Here is a 20,092-nt window from a genome sequence, read left to right on the forward strand (position 1 = left end):
TCCTTTTATTTTGCCAAAGGACTTTGTTTTCCTTTTTTTGTTGGAAACTTTTTTCTTACTAAACCAGCATACACATGATTTTTTCCTTTAGAAATTATTTTGTTATGGTTAAGAAATATATTTTCCCCAAGAATGATGTACACAGCTAGAATTTTGTGGTACGCAAGGAACCACTTGTCACAGCACTTTCCACTGTGTAAGTGGGTTGTTAGGAAGCTCAGCCGCTTCCGGTGTTCTAGGTGTTGGATCTCTAGCAGTTGTAGGCACATGGGTGGGAGGAGGCGGCTCTGAGCCGCGTATAGGAGCCTGGTGTCTTTCACAAAACCCACTGACAGATGAAGGAGCCAGACCTAAGATAGCAGTGAGGCCCCCAGGCAACAGCCTCCAATTTTTTTGACCATATACTCTGTGAGCGAAAGTATTTTGAGCACAGATCATCCTCCCTCATATATGTTAAAATACTCATAAATTACACACATATTACCATGCTAATCCACTGATACATTCTAAAGCATATTTAAATAAGATATTGTAAAGGATTAGGAAAAGTACTTGAAAATGTCTTCTATTTTCTTTTTGTACCCCAGAAGATTGTCTTGTGTGGCCCCACTTTGGAGACCACTGCTCTTGGGTTGGCTGTGGCCACAAAAGCCCAGGTTATCATTTTTACTTAATTTCTTCTCCCAGCCCACCCTACTTTGGCATAGAGTCTGGAATTTCAATAAGGTACACCAGCAGAGTGGCTATCACAGACAGGAGGCCTGAGGCTGGGGTCCTGGCCTTCGTTTTCTGCTGGGAGCTCGGTCTTCTGTGTTCAGCAGTAAATTCCTGGGGCTTGAGGAGCGCAGGCCAAGTCCTGCAGAGCCGGAGCCTGGCTTAGGAGGGCTTCATGAGCAGCGTGCAGGAACAGAACTGCCAGAGTGAACACCAGCAACTGTATTCATCAACAACTCAGATCCACCGTGTTTGCCTTTTAGAGACCCACGGTTTCCTCTCTAGGTTCTTCGGTCGAAACCCAGTCCATAAAGGAAGTCTCGAAATTAGGGTGAGAGCTCTATCTGGTCGGCGTGATTTTTCGTTTTACTTAACTTGGGTCTCGTTGTTATCAGTTGAGACCAGGCGTGGTTGTGAAGTGATTTGCTTTTGACCTTACACTGGTAATGCTGGCCAGGAATTCTTCTGTCAAAGCTCCCTAAGTTCAGGGATCACTTAGTGAATCCTACATTTCCCCCCTTTTTTTTTTTGTGAGGAAGATCGGCCCTGAGCTAACATCCGTGCTAATCCTCCTCTTTTTGCTGAGGAAGACCGGCTATGAGCTAACATCTATTGCCAATCCTCCTCCTTCCCCCCTCCCCCAAAGCCCCAGTAGATAGTTGTATGTCATAGTTGCACATCCTTCTAGTTGCTGTATGTGGGACGTGGCCTCAGCATGGCTGGAGAAGCGGTGCGTCAGTGCTCGCCTGGGATCCGAACCCTGGGCCGCTAGTAGCGGAGCGCGCGCACTTAACCGCTAAGCCACGGGGCCGGCCCTACATTTCCCTTCTTATAGCTACACCTCGCTTGGGTCGCAGGCAGCTCAAATGTCAGATAGTTCACAGCAAATTGGCTAAAGAAAGGAAGGAGCAGTTGGTTTGTTCCCTTGTGGGGTGGGTTTCCTGGTGCCTTACAGAGAAGGCTGTGGTCATGCTCTCCAGGAGAATCCTGCTTACCCCTCGCTGCTCCTAAGGAGGCCACCAGCTCCGGGGAGATGGTAGCTCACATTCTTAAGTTGGATGTATTCTTCTAGGGCTACTGCTTAACAGAAGTTGAGGAGGAGCTGCAAGATTCTTGAACTCCTGAACATGTTAGGATAGCACACCTCACATCTGCTTCTCAGTTTCTTTCCCATTTCTGAAATACTGGCACAGGAACTGGAGTATGAGAGCTGTCCTTGAGAAGCACAGGGATTGAGGATGAGGACATCAGCCTGGGAGCTGGGGATCAGGGCTCAGGGTTCAGCCCTGCCACCAGTTATTCGGCCTTTGAAAAGTCAGTGAATATTTGCAGTTTCATTTTCCTTATCTGTAAAACAGAGACACTTTGTAGCTCTAAGACCCCTTGATTCTGTTGTTTTAACTCTCCGTCTTTCCATTTCCTTTTAACCTCTCTTCCTAGATCAGGACCACCAATCTTACTATTTTGTAGGTGGAGTAAGAATCCATCTTCATTGTCCACTGCCCTCATACCAGATTTCAGGTCTGGAGTGGAAGGACTTTTGCCCTTAGATTCCATGACCATTGCTTCTACCTCAGCATCATGTTTTCCATTTGGAACCACTGAGTGTCTTTTTCCAATGTGGATTTTCAAAGTGTTTTTTCAAACAGAGTATTTATTCATCAATGTCTTTTTTTTTTTTTTTTTTTTTGTGAGGACATCAGCCCTGTGCTAACACCCGCCAATCCTCCTCTTTTTTTTTTTTTTGCTGAGGAAGACGGCCCTGGGCTAACATCTGTGCCCATCTTCCTCCACTTTATATGGGATGCCGCCACAGCATGGCTTGCCAAGCAGTGCGTCGGTGCGCGCCCGGGATCCGAACCAGCGAACCCCGGGCCGCTGCAGCGGAGCGCGCGCACTTAACCGTTTGCGCCACTGGGCCGGCCCCTCATCAATGTCTTTTGAAAATGTATCTGATGGAGATGAATTTTATCTTTTTGTCTCCCTGGGTGTGGAAAAAGCCCTTTGGTTTGGTAAATTAGTTTCTCTCAGTAATTCTCCCTCCTGCGTCCTCTCCTCTTGTCTCCTCAGCATCTCTAAATCCGACTGGTGAGACTAGCTGGCAGGATAGCCAGTGATGCAGAAGGACCTGTAAAGGAACAGAGACCAGCCAGGGCTGAAAGGCCGAGGTCTGTCTTTGAGGACAGCGGTGGATGGAGGTTGTTGTCAGGGAGCACTCATCCTTGAGACGACACGGCCTTTGAGAGCAGATTTTGGTTTTGCGTTTATGAAACCATAGCGTCATTCTTGTGTTCATTACTGACCTCGTGTAAGGGGGCAGGCCTCGAAGAGAAATGGGTAGGGAGAGAGTTGAGAAAGGAGAGTCCTAATTAAGTTTTGGATTCTCTGGAAGGTCCCTCCCGTCCTCGGCTGTGTCTTCATCCTGCCCCCCCACCTGCTGCTGCTTCATTACCTGAGACAGTTGATTTCTCAAAACAGACATTGCTCATGTTCGCTTAAAGACGAATGAAATGTGAATGGTGAAATGCATAATAGAACTTAAATCCCAGCTGGGAATTGCTACTGATGTGAACAGAAGCCTTTTAGCTTTTCTACTTCCCGCCTGCTGGAAGAGGATGAGATGAACCACTTAGTGTATTTGTTCAGCATTGCTGCAGAGTCGGGGAGAAGTGCTCCCCTGACCTTTTCTCCTTCTCAGGGATTTCATGGGTTCTGGCATTGTGCGTTTTTTAAAAAATTGTGGTAAAATACGCATAACATAAAATTTACCATCTTAACTCTTTTTAAGTGTACAGTTCAGTGGCATTGAATACATTCATATTGTTCTGCAACCATCACTGCCATCCATCTCCAGAGCTTTTTCATCTTGCCAAATAGAAACTCTGTCCCCATTAAACACTAACTCCCCATTCTCCCCTCCCCCCAGCCCCTGGCTACCACCATTCTACTTTCTGTCTCTATGAATTGGACTTCTCTAGGCACCTCATATAAGTGAGAATCATACAATATTTGTTTTTTTGTGACTGGCTTATTTCACTTAGTGTAGGTCCTCAAGGTTCGCCCATGCTGTAGCATGTGTCAGAGTTCCCTTCCTTCTTAAGATGGAACACTCTTCCACTGTATCTCTACGCACATGTACCCTGCGTGCCGCATCGTCTGGGTAGCACTGTGTGGTGGCTGTGGCGCAGCTAATTCCACATAGCTCGCTGTGCCTCGGGCCTGGGGCCCAGGGGTCTGCACAGTGTCGTTATTAGGAAAATAAGTGGCTCTGAGCATCTTTAGGGAAGCATCTTTTTGAAAGCAAGCAATATGTTTATTGTAGAAAATTTAAGAAATTCAGATAAGCAAAAATAAGAAAATTATATTCACACATAATTCTACTACCTGAAAATAACCACTGTGACTCTCCCGCTGCATGTTCCTCCGGACTCCTCCTGGGCCTGTGTCTGGGGTCGCTTACCCCTGTGGCTGAGGTGAGCTGGTCTCTGCGTGCTCTCAGGTGTGCTGAGCCCGGGCACAGGAGGCCTCAAGTCCTAGACATAATTTCTGAGTCAGCTCCTGGGCCTTTTGGCCTCTCTGTCCACGTGTCCTGTTCACATTATCACACATTCAAAGTTCAGTCTTTCCATGAATTCTTGTAAAAATATAACCAAGTAATTCACTAGGGGAGTAACATTGCTAAAGATTATTTTGGGGATTAGCTGAGAAGTCCAACCACATGTGACCCTCTCTCCCGACAGCAGCACTTCGGGGTTCTCTCTAAGTCTCTCAAGGAGAAGGCCACCCTTTTCCATCTCCCTCCTGAGACAGCTCAGGACAGGCTACAGGCAGCCCCTACCAGCTGCTTACATTGACATTTTTACAGATATGGTACCACGCTGTACTTGACCTGTTTCTTCCTAGGTAATATATCATAAACACCTCTTCATGTCCATAAGCATCTCCTACAGCATTTTTAATGATAGTAATGTATCCATTACCATAACTCATTGAACTTATGCTGTATTGTAAGACATGTAGAGGGTTTCCAGCCAATATCCTTAGAGGGAGATCTTTACATGTCCTTAATTATTTCCTTGCAATAAATTCCTAAAAGTGAAATTGTGGGGTCAATGGCAATGCATGTGCTTAAGGAATTCTTATATTAATTTCCAAATTGTCTTCTAGAGGGGGCCGATTTCCTTGCACCCTAGCCAGCATTGAGAAACGAGTCTTCCATTGTCCTTCCCCCATTCCAGCAAGTAAGAAAGCAAAACTGAGGACTTAGATTAGATCAGTAGCTAAAAGTATGAGAGAGTTATTAAAACTGGATTATCCTGAGCTTATTAGTGGAAATACAGCATCCAAAACCATTCAGATAGCATCCAGTGCCCTCTGTGCTGTCACGCCACACCTGAAGTATTGTGTCCTGTCTGGGCACAGGGTTTTCAGAGATACTCATAGATTAGAATAGGTCCAGATGATGATGACGCAGATGGTGAGGAGGCCAGAAACAGTGTCCCATGAAAAACACTTAAAATAACTGGATGTTTTTACAAAAGGGCTTAGAAGGGGGGAATGGGACTGTGATGCCCAAATACTTGACAGGCTGCCATACAAAAGAGGCTGAAGACTAGTCTTTTTCTTTTTATTTGAGACTCCCGAAAGTGGAAGTTATAGGGAAACGGTTTTTGTTGCTGTGTAAGGAGGCCTGGGCCAACAATTCCAGCTGTTCTGTGAACCGGCTTCTTTTGAAACGACGAGCTCTTCATTGTTGGAGACTCGTCAGCTATGGCTGGACGTTAGGGGTTTTAATGAAGAGATTAGGACACGTGTAGAGAGAGAACATCCCTGGTTCCTTCTGACTCCAACATGTGATGTCAGCGTTCAAGAGAGGAACCTGCATCCTCAACTCAGAGACTCCATTATGCCAGCAACTGGGACAGGTGGGGGAGGCTGGGCCACGGCTGGCGCCACTGGAGGGTGCCTGCCAGGGGCATGTGGGACCTGCATGGACGTGCGCGGTTGCTTTTTGGTGCTTCGCTTAAATTTCACCCACTTAAAAGTGAGTTGTCAGCCACAGTGAAAGGAACAGAGATTTGGGAAGAGAGAGACTTGGGTTTGAGTTATGGTTCCATCATTTTGTAGCTGTGATGTGTTAAGTTTAACTTCTGAGTCTCAGTTTCCTAATTTGTAAAATGGAAACAGTAATAATAATATATGTTTTGTAGGGTTATTGTGTGGTGTGGACTGGGTCTGTATGGAGTGGCTGTCTTGTGGTCACTGGTTGATAGATGCCCTCTTTCTCTCCTGCCTTTCGTGTGTCAGCTTCAATTCCAGGTTGTAGGCTCGCTTTGATACTTTTACTAATATTTGGGATGAAAAAGGAGGTCCATAGAGACTGTGCACAACAAACTACATTTATTATGATTAGACACTATCACACATAGAGGAAAAATGGAGAATTTCTATTTAAAATTTGGAGAATATATGAAGATTCCTTGATTTCAAGCCAGGTATAGACCTCCTAATGCAAATCAGACTGTTTCATGGTGCTTTTTTTTTTAGTTATTTTGATGGCACAAATAATTTTAAATAAATTAGGAGATTTACCCTGTAGCATCTGATTTTTCCTATTTTCTTTTAAATAGCTTTTCATCACTTCTCTGAATTTCCTATTTTTTCAACCTTAAAAATGAATTGTGTAGGATTCCTTGTTTGAGGAGACAGTTTCTCACAGGTGGACAAAGTTTCCTGTCATACCAGATATCCAGTGACAAATAATAAAGTATTATTTACATGTCTTTGTCATTTAAATGTATATATTTGTTTGTAATCTTGGCCTTGGCCTGGTCTGCTCTTTCGTGGTATAGCTTTATGACCTTCTAGAGGAAGAATATTAGGAATTTTTTTCTTTTAAGCATAGTAAAATTACATTCAATTTCAGATCAACTAAGAGGTTAAAATAAATCTGAGAGCTTCGTCTTTTGATTTAAAATACAGTCTATTTTCCTTCTTGGCTGCTTTCCTGGAAGAGGCTATTCAGTTTGTTTAAGCCCTCCTTCCCGGGGAGGATTTGACTTAAGAGTTGCAGCATGCCTGTGTTACCAGCACAGAATCCAGAAGTCTCTTGCCACCTGAATCTGCTGGCCCGGTGGGACCCACACCAGCCAAGGCACTTTCCCTCCCCTCTTACACCCGCAAGTGTGGGTGACGGGGCTGTCCTCGGGGGCATAGGTCAGGTCAGCACAGTCCTGATCTGCCAAAGGACCGTCGCGCCTGAGAGGTCTCTAATCTGAAGACTGTGTGTGTGTGTGTTTGTGTGTGTGTGTGTACGCGCGCGTGCACGCATGTGTCTGAGCGCTTGGTTTTCCGTATGTTTTGGGGTGTTAATCCTTGGAGATTCATTTTCATAGGTTTACGTTGTTGTTTCTTTAGATACGAGGTTTACTAAAAACAAACATTTTAAGAAAGAGATGACGTTGTTTGGAAATGTGGCATTATTTTATTTATTTATTTATTTTGTGTGTGTGTGTGTGAGAGGAAGATCAGCCCTGAGCTAACATCTAATGCCAATCCTCCTCTTTTTTTCTGAGGAAGATCAGCCCTGGGCTGACATCCGTGCCCGTCTTCCTCTATTTTATATGGGACACCACCACAGCATGACTCGACAAGCAGTGCGTTGGTGCGCGCCCGGGATCCGAACCGGTGAACCCCAGGCCACTGCAGTGGAGCGCGCGCACTTAACCGCTTGCGCCACTGGGCCGACCCCGTGGCATTATTCTAAATTAAAATTAATTGAACAAGTCATCCAAATGCAAGTAGTTCCCTGATTATAAAAGCGTCTTTTCCAAAAGATTGTTATTAGGAGCCTAGAATGAGCTTTCCCATGGAAATCACATCCTATGTGGCACTTAGGACTCCTGCGTGAGCCGGAACATGCCCTGACCCGCAGGCCACGGAGCTGGGGCCTTCCACGGACCTCACCAGCTGTGCTGCCCGCAGCCTCCATGCAGGAGCTGTGGCCCACGTGTGGTTATGATCGCCAGCTGGTCTCTGCTTGTGGGATGCTGCGCTGTTCTTCAGTCTGGATAAGATGAGCGGAGAGGAATCCCAAGACTCAACTAGGAGGAAAAAGATTCTGAAAAGGTAGATGTAACTCAAGAGCCTGGTGAGTGGATTAGGGGAGAGAGAAGAAACTTTGGATAGGAGGAAGTATCAAACTTCAAAAGCTTGTTCCGTGAAAGGCAGCAGGTGTGACAGAGGAAGGATATTAGTGGGCAGGTTTGCCGAGTAAGTCAAAGATGGGAAAAGAAGAAGAAATTGCTGGGAGTGAGGTCTGAATAACCAGGGAGCAGCGTGTGGTAACGGCTGGGACAGAGCAGTGGACGGTCTGTGTCCTGCAGAGTGGGCCAGCAGGTAGAAGTGGCAGAAAGTTGTCTTCACAGCACCAACCTTAGGAGCCCTTCCCTGCAGGGACTCATCAGGCCGTGTGGAGAGTCTGGTCTGTCCTCAGGTCCTGGCTCTTCTCTCCCTGAGGACCCCCGGGCCTCGACCTCTCCTTGCCTCTGGGCGTTGTTTTCATGGCTGGAGAGGCAAGAGCTGGATTACTCCCTCTTCAACTGGCCCACACTGGAAGGCCTCAAGGCGGTTAGTCTGAGGGTGCTGGGCAGACAGCGTTCTGGCTTCCTCTTGCCGGTAGCTCGGCCCTTCCCGCAACTGGCCTCTGCTCCCGTCAGAGACCAGATAGGGCAGGCAGGTGGGCAGAAGAGGAGGGCCAAATTTACAACGATTCCACAGATCTCTGGGAGCAGCGACAGAAGGAGCTGAGGCTGTGGGTGATGCCGAGCTTGTAAAGGGCTTTGCAGTATGTTCGTCTTAGTTATGGAACATGCACTGTGTGGCTGGTTCTAGGCTGGGCCCCTGCCCACGACTGGGGAGCAAAGAAAGCTGTGGGCGCATGGCGTCAGTGCATGTGGAAAGTGTGGTGGAGGTGCCCCGGGGCACCTGTGGGGGCGAGAGGGGCAAGCAGGGGGAGAGGGCCAGAGCCAGCCGCTGTTGAGAGCTGGGCTGTGAGCAAGAGAAAGCAGAGCTTATCAGTTTCCATTTGGTTTCCGTCTTCTCTATCTAGACATTGATCTCCAAACTGAAAAGGGTACAACAGAGGCGGGTTAGGAAGATATTGAAGGCTGAGTTGGGTGAGAGATGCTGAGAACTCATCTCTAATTGCTTTGAACAAATGTGTTTCCAAGTCCAGACCAATATAGAGACAGGGCACTGCGAGGCCCACAGGTGGAACCGCTGTCTGTAGTTTCTGGGGAATGGCCATGAGCCCGCGAGGGGCCAGCAGGGCAGGGACAAACATGGCCATCTGTTTTCAACAGCAGTTAGAGGTGGATGGATTGAGCTCTATCGTCAGCAGAATTTTAAGTTCAGTTATTAGACGGAGGGGTGGTAAACACTTTCAAGGTCCTCTGACAATAGGTTTGTAGAAAAGCTGTGGTCAAAATGGAGCTCTGTGTGAGGAAGAGGGAAGAGGAATGCCCTAGGGAGAGGCTGCAGCTGGGGACACCAGGGAAGGCTTCTTGGAGGAGGTGGCCATGTTGAGAGGCAGCTCAGCGAGCTGGAGGAGCATAGTAAACACTTTGAAATGAAACAGCCCTGCCTGACAGTGTTATTATTTCTTATTTGTAAGTACACACAACATCCACTCTGCGTGGACAGGTTGAAAGACATGGTTTAGTAAACCATAGAGGGTAGAGGGACAAGACTGACAAGAATGGTCATCAGATCTCAGCTATATTACTAGAAGCACAGCACATAACGAGAGGTGCTGCCCTGGGGCCCTGGGTTCTGCTGTGGCTCCTCAGTGAGGAGACAGACACGCTGGAGGTGACAGACTAGGCTTGTAGGAGGTGAGCAGAGACCCCCTTACAGGTTCAGGGTTCACAGGGGCTGGGCTGGCTTGGAGAAGAAAAGACATGTTTCCAGGGACACGAGACTCGTCCATCCCCAGGTGCAGGCAGGGCCTTTCTGACGGGGAGTTGGGGGGTGGGGACAGCTGTTCTCTGGGATCATCTACCTCCTCGCTTTGGAGGTTCCCCCTCTGAGCATCTTTCTTGCAGCCAGAACCATATTCCTGGAGTACGAATTTAATCAGCACTGGCCTGCTCCAAATCTCTGTGCTCCCCAGAATGTGGAGAAGCCAGTTGGAGCACGTTAGCCAGGGCTGAGCCTGGGACTGGGCACAGACTGCCTTCTCCTTGCTCGTCCCTCCACACTGACCCGTCTTCACGCGCCTTCCCTCCCTCCTGATGCATCTTCCCGCACAGCCCTCTGCGCCTGGCAGGTTCCTGCTTCAAGACCCAGCCCAAACGCCCCTTCTCTGGGGCTTTGTCTGAGCCCCCGCCCCCGGAGCTCCTTGCCTTTGGTTATAGAGTCTCATCTCACTGCCATCACTTGCTGGCGCGTCTTTCTGGCTGGCTGTGCGCGGCTCAAGAGCGCAGGCTGCGCTGCGCTGGTTTTCCTAAACTTTCTAGGGTTGGTGTTTTCTCTGTACTGAGCCATACTGTCCTACTCGGGAAAACAGAGGGCAGTGGATGGTTTTTCCTCCAAAATTAAGAACTTTCTCACAGTGAGTTTGCCTGAAATAGAATGGCTGTCTTATGAAGTCGTAAGTTCTCCAGCACTGCAAATGTTAGCAGGAGCAAAATGCCAAGATGCTCCTTAGAAGGAATTCTTCCAACCTTAAGATTGTGAGAAGGTGGGTTCTGGGACTCAACAGGAAACGAGAAGGTCGAGATCCACCCTGGGCACAGAATCCCATTCCTGCCCTGTCCCGCACACACGCTGCCCTCACAGGACAGACCCTTTTCTCTCTCCCTGTCCCCTTCTGAGCAGAAAGACTCCTGCGTTTGAAGCTTCTGGAGGCTGTGTGGCCCTCACTGGCCCTCGGGGTGGTGTGGGCAGGTGGTGAGGGGTGAAGGGAGGCGCCCGCGGCATGTAGGCTGGGTGCTGAGCGTGCTGGTGCTTCCTGCCTGTGTATGCTCCTGGGGTGTCTCTGTCCCAGTCCTAAGGGTGCCTCCCTTTCCTAAGAAAGTCTAAAAACAACTCAAGTAGAAACCGAGGAGGCTCACCCATCGTGACATGGCCAACAGTAAAGCTAATTTCATCTTCGAGTAGGCCACTGTTTCCCAACGTAGGCTTGATCCTGACTATTCCTGTTTCCATCAGTGATACCCATGCTTCTGAGCAAGTCTTCCCGTCCCTCTCCCCAGCCCCGCCTTGAAATGTGACATGTCTCACATTGTCCTCCTGCATGCAACAAGCAGAGAATGATGTTGGGTGTTATTTTTTCCGGGTGTTTTCTTGGGAGCAGCAGATAGGAATGGAAGGACAGAGGTGCAGATGTAGGTTAACTTATCTACTTGTCCCCCCTTCTCTGTTCCCACGGGCACTGTAGGGCCAGAGGTGGAAGGTGCTCATGGGCGACAATGGGGTATGAACTCCACGCACCTGTGTGTTCTGGCCCATGCTCACCTGGGCAGGTGCTCACAGGGACCTCGGGCTGGAGGCAAAGATACCCTCCTGTGCTTCCCACTGGTTTCCCAGAGTCAGGTGCAGGGGTGGGACACCTGAGTGGAGACCATGGTAGGTGTGGTAGGCTCGGCAGCTCCCAATGACTCCTTCCGAGTGAGGAGCGTAAGGGGTTTACATCAACACAGTGGGGTTATTGTGTTTGTGTTTGCCCACTTCTGCCTATTAAGGGCCCTTAATTTTGTGTGGCTATCAGTGGCTTAGGAATTCACTTTGCTGTCATTACTTTATTTCCCTTTCATAAGGACTCTGGAGGTGGGATGTATTCCGATTCCATACAGACTAGAGGATCAGGAGTAATTGGCAAATGGAGCTCACCCCCAGGTTTTGGGCCTGGAGCCGTGGGCTCTGTGTGGGAGTGCTGTTTTGGCTGCCCCCCTGCTTGTGTTCTGTGTACACTGGTTGTGGTCCCCCGAGCCCCGTCCTTGCCGCGGGCGTTGGCCTGGGCCCATTGTTAGCCAGCCCTGTGCCCTCAGTTGTCCTGCGCTCTCACCCATGGTGTGACTGATTTCCTCATCCACGTGGGAGGCAGACTCGACAGGGCACCGTTGAGAAAATGTCTGCAGCCAATGGAAGGAGGTCTGGGAGGCTCGGTCCAGCACGGGTCGAGAACGTTTCTCAGATGTGCTGTCCACAGCGTGATGATACGATCTTGTAGAGCCAGTATGAGGCTATGTTCTTCAGAACTGGCTTATCTTTTTATGATCAGTCTCAGGTGCCATAGACCCAGGACGAGGCCAGCGGTATAGGTCAGTTGACAAGTGTTTGTGTGTTGTGCATGCAGGGTGCTGGGGTCTTGTGGGTGGGAAATAGCAACAAAACAGGAGGTTTGGTCTGTGCGCATGAGGACCTCCTCCTAATCCAGCTGGGAAGAGAAGGAGTGGACCCGGTGCTGTTCGAGGAACGGAGGGCCACGTGCTTCTCAGAGCATCTCCGTGACCTGGAAGGGCCAAGAGCCCTTGGGCTGGCTCCCGTGTTCATGGAAGGGGACAGGGAACCGAGGGAGCTGCTGGGGCCTTGGTTGCAGGGGGGTGGGAATCCTCATCCCAATCCCTGCCCGCACAGTAAGCATCTCGTTGTTACAGAATGAGAGGTTTCGACATTTACGAGGTCACACACTTCCTCTGTCAGCTTTGAAGACCACATGTAAGAGAAGTCTGTCTTCTAGAAATAAATTTCCTCACAAATATTTTCATAACTTGATTTAATAAGCAAGCTGTTTTCACAGCCCTTCTTAGAGTAGTGTTCTCTTTCGCCTCTCACGTTATTTGAATGCAGTTCTGTTTTCCTGTCATCTTTGGTGATGATGCTAGTTTCTGCCTTCTCATATCAAGTTTTGTATCTTTGGGATATTTCTGTCTGCTGCTTCTGTTCAGGCATGTCCATTCTCACTTATTTTTTGTTTTCTAAAGCTCTTAATTTCTATTACTCTTTCTAAAAATGTTAAAGAGGTGATAGAAATACAAGATGATTTATGAATGTCGTTTTTTTTACACTCTGTATATTCAGATATTGTGTCTGTTGTTTGGACTGTTTCTGTCCGCCTCTAACTTCGGCCCGTCCGGGGCTCCGTTGACTCTGTATCTGCTGCTTCCCTTCCTGCCTGGGATTGGACAGGGCCTGTGTTCCCTCTGAGAACCCAGCTCTCTCTGCTTTTCCTGCCTCTGCCTCTTGGGGTGTCTCCAACCCCAGCAACTCTATATAACACAAAAATAACCGATCTCTGTAGTAGCTCTTTAGCCCAGTGTTTTTCAAATTATGGGTTGTGACCCATTATTAGAGTGTGAAGCCAGTTTCGTGAGTCACACCCATATTAAAAAGATAGGCTGTATCTGTTCACACATAGTAAGGGTGGAACCTTTGTTTTAGTTGCGTGTATGTTCGCGTCATGACGTCTGGGACATGATATAAAATGTATGTCACAGTCCAACATGTTCAAAAGTCCCTGCTGTATCCTAACATATTGCTGAGCTTTTATGGAAGAAAAACCGTTTATAGTCTCTCTCCAGTAAAATGGTTTTGTGCCTTGCGAAAATTATCACAAGGCCAGCAGGACCCACAAGAGTCCTGTTGAAGATGTTCCTGTGTCAAAGGGAAGGAGTTGTGGGGGTCCCTCTGAGGAGTCCCTGCAGGCTCTGGAGGTTGAAGGAAGCTGGCATTTCTGGGAAGTCACAGAGGGCTTCTCCTGTCTTCCTCCTACTCATTGTTCAGGTCTCAGCTCAGATAGTTCTTCCCCAGGGAAGCCTTCCTTGATCCCTCGTCTCCATCAGGTTCCTCTGTTAGATGCCTCCACAGAGCTACGTTTCTCACCATTGGAGCACTTAGCTTGGTTTTTAATGATATGTTGCTTAGCATGGTCATTTTATCATTGTCTGTCCTCCCACGTCTCCTAGAACATGACTTCCACAGGGAGGGCGTCAGGTCTGTTTTTGCTCATTGTTCCTGTAGGAGCCAACATGATGCCTAACATGTAGTCATCACCTAGTCAACATGTGGTCCCGTGTCAGTTAACGACAGGGACACGTTCTGAGAAATGCGTCGTTAGGTGATTTCGTGGTTGTGTGAATATCACAGAGTGTACTTGCACAAACCTGGAACGTATAGCCTCCTACACCCCTAGGCTATATGGTACTGGTCTTATGGGACCACGGTCATATATGCAGTCTGTCATTGACTGAAATGTTGCCGTATGGCCCATGACTGTATACACCACTGGCTTGGGTTCAAGTTAGGGGTACCCCCGGCCTCACAGTTGATTGACATTAGGCATCTCATAAAACCCTCTGCTGTACTCATGTCTTATCCTAAAAGGGGGGTGGGGGTCTGACAGCAGAAGGGGAGGTGCAGGTGGGAGAGGGATGGAAGCTCCAAGAGTTTGCGGAGGCCTTGCCCCATAGCCACTGCTCTGCCCACACACAGACCCACACTGACCAAGGGTGAACTGACCTACTCTTACTGTCTCCAGTACTCCAGGTGAGAGGCAAGTGGGATGCAGGCAGAGTTAGAGACGAAACATCTCTTGTGTGATCGTCTTTTCCCTGGCTACAGTTGGGGCTCTGCAGTTCCGAGTTCCTGCTGCGGTGAAGGGTGTTCAGGCCATTAAACAAGTTAGTAGGAACCAGCGCATTTGGCTTCTGTAGTAGGCGCTGCAGGTATAGACTTAGAGGCTCCTGGTTTGTGTTAGTCTGTGAGGGGATGAACTAACGCGGTGAGGAGGAGGGGCTGAGTGCTCTTGAGCACAAGTGTATGGTTTCTTCTTCTTTATACCTGAGACTATATGAGGGTGAAGGCAGAGGGGGAGAGAGGAGAAGCAGTAAGTATTTCTAGGGTGGCCTTAGCATGGAAAACATGTTTCCAAAACAATGTTTGGGAAACATCTTATCTTAGGTAGAGAAAATGTTGACCCTGCATCAGGCTTCTGTGGCCACGCGTTTATCCAGGGCACGGGATCGTTGCCGTAGCCAGGGCGTGCGTGGGTTTTGGAACTGCTTTCCCATTTGAGAGGCTGACCTCTGTGACCCCGAGCATCATTTCCACGGCAACCAGCTGTGATGAGATGGGAGTTTTGACCTCGCAGAACAGTTGCAACAAGAAGTAGGTGATCTTTTCGATAGAAAATATACTCTACAGCCTTGAACAAATCACATGTAACTGAATCTCAGTTTCCTCATCTCTGAAATGGAGAAAGGAGCACAACATTCTTTTGATTGTGAACAGAGGGAGCTACGCTGGGAAAGCATTATGTAGGTACACATGCTATAACGTGGCTATGGTGTCATAACCATGTGGTTGATCTTAACTAAACACCCATTTGACCTGATGGAGAAGAGCCGTTGCTTCCGTGTATTTGCTGCTCCAGTACCTGTTGGCAGCCCTGCCTTCCCTCTCTGACCAGAGCCTTACACACTCTTCTAGTTAGACTGGCTTCCTGGCTGGTTCTTGAAGAGGTGAGCTCACTCCCACCCCAGGGCCTTTGCACTGCAGTTTCTTGTGCTGTCCCCAGAGGGCTGTACAGCCTACTCCCTCCCTTGTTTCAGGTGTCTGCTTAGAGTCACCCTATTAGAGAGGCCCTATCAGACCACCCTATATTAAACAGCAACCCCAGAACTGCCTGCCCCTTAATGCCTTATGTTTCTTCACAGCACTTTTGACTACTTGGAATTTTATAAGCTTCATGGGGACAGGGTTGTTGTTATTGTTTTTCTTTTGTGTGTGTGTGTGAGGAAGACTGGCTCAGAGCTAACATCTGTTGCCAATCCTCCTCTTTTTGCTGAGGAAGATTGTCCCTGAGCTAACATCTGTGCCCATCTCCCTCTGTTTTGTATGTGGGACGCCGCCACAGCATGTCTTGATGAGTGGTGTGTAGGTCCACACTCAGGATCCGAACCTGTGAACCCCAGGCTGCTGAAGTGGAGCACGCAAACTTCACTGCACCACTGGGCCGGCCCCTTGTTTTTCTGTTTTTTAATTGAGTTTGGTGGTTTGAGTTTGCTTTATCTATAGAACTGGCACAAAGCAGGCCATTAAATCCTCATGAAAAACTTTTTCTCATTTTATTTATTTATTTATTTTTAGGAAACTTAATTTCAAAGTATGAATAACTTGCCCAAAACTATATAGGTAGCAAGTGGTGAACAGTGATTCAAACCCACGGTGGACACCAAGGCCTGCGTGTTCTCTTTGCCTCACGTCCACCTTTCCTTCCACCTTTTCCCTCTGTTGGAGCTTCAGTGCCTTTGCTCATCTCCCTGGCTCTGCCTTTATGCCCAGCCTGGTCCAGGTTACCCCACCCAGCAGTGCTGTTCCCTCTAGATTCCAGTCTCCCACCAGCACTGCCCCACCCCAGATCCTAGTAAGACTTCCTGGTCCAGAGTTGTGTTCTGGGAGCACCTTGTGTGGCAGTCTAGGGCGCCAGCAGCTAATCTGGTCTGCTGAGTCAGGGCTAATGTGTGCTGGATGGGCCAGGCACCTTGGCTTCTGTTCCATCCCCGAGAGAGTGTGAGCGTGCTGGGGTGTGTGTGCTGGGATGTGAGCGTGCCACGATGTGTGTGTGCCGGAGTGTGAGTGCACGGTGGGGGGGTGCGCTGGGATGCAAGTGTACTGGGGTGTGCGTGTGCTGGGAATGGCTTCTCTAACCTCCTTGTGGGGTCAGATGTGGTAACAGCTGCAAGAAATATCCCTGAGGAGACCTCACCAAGGGGTGTTTCGATATCCTGTTCTTTGGGGGTGTTATTTTTTGTTTAAACATTTATTTTTGTGTTACCTGATGTTGAGTGGTGGGATACCTTATGTTAATTTGTATGTTATCTTTTTCACCATATCTGAGATGCTTTTTGGCATTACCATAATCCCTGGAAAGGTGAGACAAGCAGATAGTAATAACTGCCTTTAATCGAAGTCTAAATGGTGCCATACTCAGGGAGGCTTTGACTGGCAGAGAATTTTGTTCACTGGACAAATACTTGAGGTCCAAGTCTTTACTTTCATGTTGCAAACTAGAAGCATTCCGTTTTCCAGTTTAGAGACAACGATGATGCTTGGGCTGTTTTTAGCTAGTTTATGGATCAAAATGGCCCTAAGCAGCAGCCCTGGCACTATTTCTTGAAGTAACACTGTTACTGTTGTCTGTGTTACGAGCACTCTGGTCTGGTTTCCCGTTGTCCCACACCGTCTGCTTTGCTCCTTCCAGGGAAAGTGCGATGGCGGGACTTTAACCAGGAAGCTTATGTTGGAGGGACAATGGTCCGCTCCGGGCAGGACCCCTATGCCCGCAACAAATTCAACCAAGTGGAAAGCGATAAGCTGCGGATGGACAGAGCCGTACCTGACACCAGGCACGACCAGTAAGTACGAAGCCGAGCGTCGGCCTGGGGCTTCACTTGCTTTCCCACAACTCAGTGAGTGGCTTTCACTGTGACGCTGAAATTTTTCTGTTACTCCGGGAAACTGAACATGTGTTATCTTTGGGGGTGATAAAACTAGGAAAAATTCTGAGGCATATGACAATGCAACGTCACTTGTAGGAAGTAAAAGGACCGTTGGGCATCGAGTTCTAGTCTTTCAGGTGTGCATGGTGGTATCTGGAGGCTGTGGGTTGCTGGCCAGAGCGTGGGCTCAACAAGAGAAAGTTACTGACTTCATGTTTACTGATCACTTGTTATTTTTAAAATCCACTCACCAAAAAAAGCATAATTTTCCATTGTTCACAACCTTGTTGGAAGGAAGAAAATCTAAATTCTTGCTTATCGGGACAGCTGAAGTTGGAAATGTTCTAGAGACTAGAAGGGGGAAAGAAACAACGCAGCAGGGTAGGTGTTAAATTAAGCAAAACACGGAGACGGGTGGGACGGGGGAGTCTCACCACACTGTGTGCCCAGGAGAAAGGCTCTTGTCTGCATCCATCTTCGATTCTTCAGGGGTCTGGGACCTGAGAGTGGAGTCCCCCGGGGTTCATCAGGCTCAGCTCGGGAGTCTCCAGTCTTTCTCACATGCATTTTGTCACCACTTATCAGGAAAGCGATATCCATCACCCTCACTGCCACTCTGCACCCTTCAGCTTTGCTGGTAAGAATCTTTGATTGGGAGGCCATTCACATTGGGATCCTTAGAGGGTTCGTCTTGTTCCAGATTATTAGAAAATCTGGAGCTGCATTTGGAGAGCGGCTGTGTTCCTGGGTGCTTAGTAGGCTCCCTGCTCACCAGGTTGCTTTCAGAGTCGTTCATCCATCATGTAATGGAACTTGGATGTTACACTGGCTACGACTCAGACACCATGCTCAGTGCTGGGATTCTGGTCAGAAAAGTCTCATTCTGCTCTGGCTGGCGGGGGGATGGCAGGTGCACCAGGAAGCGAGGGCGTGCGGCCTGGGACTCGGTGTCTGCTCCAAATCGGGAGTGTGGGAGGGTCATAAAAGGCCCCAAGGAGGGATGAGTCCTGAGCTGGAGACATCCAGGAAGGAGGGCAGTGACGAGGCTGTGACAGGCAGCCCTGGGCTTCCAGAGAGCCAGCAAGGGGACCAGTTTCTCTGGATGCATGTTCCGGGGATTGAGAGGAGGGTAAGCTGACGAGAGGCAAAAGGCCAACTAAATCACGCGTGAACACATGTTAAAGTCGGGCTTTGTTTTATAAGTTAATAGCATACATTGAAAGAGGGTTTTTCTCTCCGCCTTTCAGGGAACTTTACTAACAGAGTAGGCACCCGTTAACTGCCAGCTCTCACTCCCTTTTCTTAACAGCTTTCTTTGGGTTCTAGTCAGCTCTGTTTACCCACAGCAGCTCATAAATATGTAGATGTACAGTCTTTCGGACCAGGGAAGTAAGTGTGTGTGCGTGTGTGATATTTTCAATATATGAAACATATGATCAATATATAAACATATACATTGTACATAATATTAAGAATCTCATTTTTCTAAATCCAGTTCAGAAGATTGTCTTCACTTAATGTTTCCTATAATCCATTAATTTTTTTTAAAGGCAATTTTACTCAGTTGTGCTGGTTAAAGTCCGCATGGTTAACTGTTAAATACCCTATCTGAAATAGGGGTTACTGACCTGGGATCCAAAGACCCACAGAAGAGGGGCTTTGGGCCCTACGAAAGTCCTGAAGCTGTGGTGCATGGTTTCAAGGTTTTGTATATGCCTGCATATCGGGGGAGAGGGTCCCAAGTGTGTGTGTCCCCACCACCCTCCATCCCCAGGCTAGCAGCACCCCCATACCTGCCTGTGCCAAATGCTCCACAGGGGCCGGCTCGTGCCATCCTCGCCACTCCTGGTGCTGGACACGCAGGTTGTCCTCATTGGACACAAAAGGATTTGAGGCTCCCAGAATGTTAGCAACTTGTCCAGTGATGAAGAGCAACTGACTTAAGGCCAGAAAGGGTCCATATGCATTTAAGAGGGGCTTGGCCTAAACTCAAGAGAGTGATTCAAGTTCTAGCAGAATCCGGCTCAAAAATCTTACCTGGTGATTTGAATCGACCGCTTGGAATTACATCTCCATGAGACGGTGTGAGTGTCACTTCACTGCTTGGTCTAAGAGCTGGTTTTCCCACTATAACTTTTCCTTAGAGAAAATGATGTGCTCTCTGATGGCTCATCAGTGTGTGGGGCTGGGGTTCTGCCTCCATTGCAAGTCCCTTAAAAGTCCACAAAACTATATATATATATATTCTTTTCACTTTTTGAAATATGAGCTTGTCCAAACAGATGTTTGAATATTCATCCCACGGTGGGTTGCGTTTTAGGTAGCTTTAATTTTAGTTCCAGCTACTGTGTTGTGTTCATTTGCATGTGTTAAAGGAGCAGCTGGGATGCCTTCCACGTTTGTTGGGTTTGTGCTAAATTAAAGTCTACCCAAAGTCAGATAGATGCCTGAACTGAACCAATGTACTGTCCTCAAAGTGTAAGCTTTAGAATTACCATTCTTGTTAAATGTCAGGGTAAGGAGATCAAGTTACCGCTTTGAATTTTCACCTCATGTATCTAATAGCTATTAAAGCATTTAATTTAATTAAAGCACTTCCTATATAAATACCATATTTTTTGGTCTATGCAGTGTCTCCCTTTGCATAGGCCTATGGAAATGCTTGCCCAGTACAATTCAGTCTTCAGTTGTGATAAATCTGAAAGCAGTGCAGGTGCAGGTTAATTAAGAATAAGTGTCTAGGAGTCACATAGACCTCGGTCAAAATCCCAGACTCTCCAGTTCTTAATTCTGTGGCCTTTATCATCTGTAGGATGATGTAACATTACTACAGCTGGTTACTGTGAGGATTAAACAAGATGTTCACAAGGGCTGGC

The 20,092-nt window shown here is 48.0% G+C and overlaps 1 protein-coding gene across 1 annotated transcript in view; it reads left to right on the forward strand.

Annotated features, from left to right (window-relative positions):
* The window catches only part of GALNT2 (polypeptide N-acetylgalactosaminyltransferase 2), a 198,314-nt gene that overhangs the window by 110,660 nt on the left and 67,562 nt on the right, over window positions 1–20,092 (forward strand). The window contains exon 3 of the mRNA XM_058543079.1: window positions 16,979–17,132. Coding sequence (XP_058399062.1) covers window positions 16,979–17,132 — 154 coding nt within the window. The remainder of the gene's footprint in view (window positions 1–16,978; window positions 17,133–20,092) is intronic.

This window comes from Diceros bicornis, chromosome 6, assembly GCF_020826845.1.
Source record: "Diceros bicornis minor isolate mBicDic1 chromosome 6, mDicBic1.mat.cur, whole genome shotgun sequence".
In the NCBI taxonomy this organism is placed as follows: Eukaryota; Metazoa; Chordata; class Mammalia; order Perissodactyla; family Rhinocerotidae; genus Diceros; species Diceros bicornis.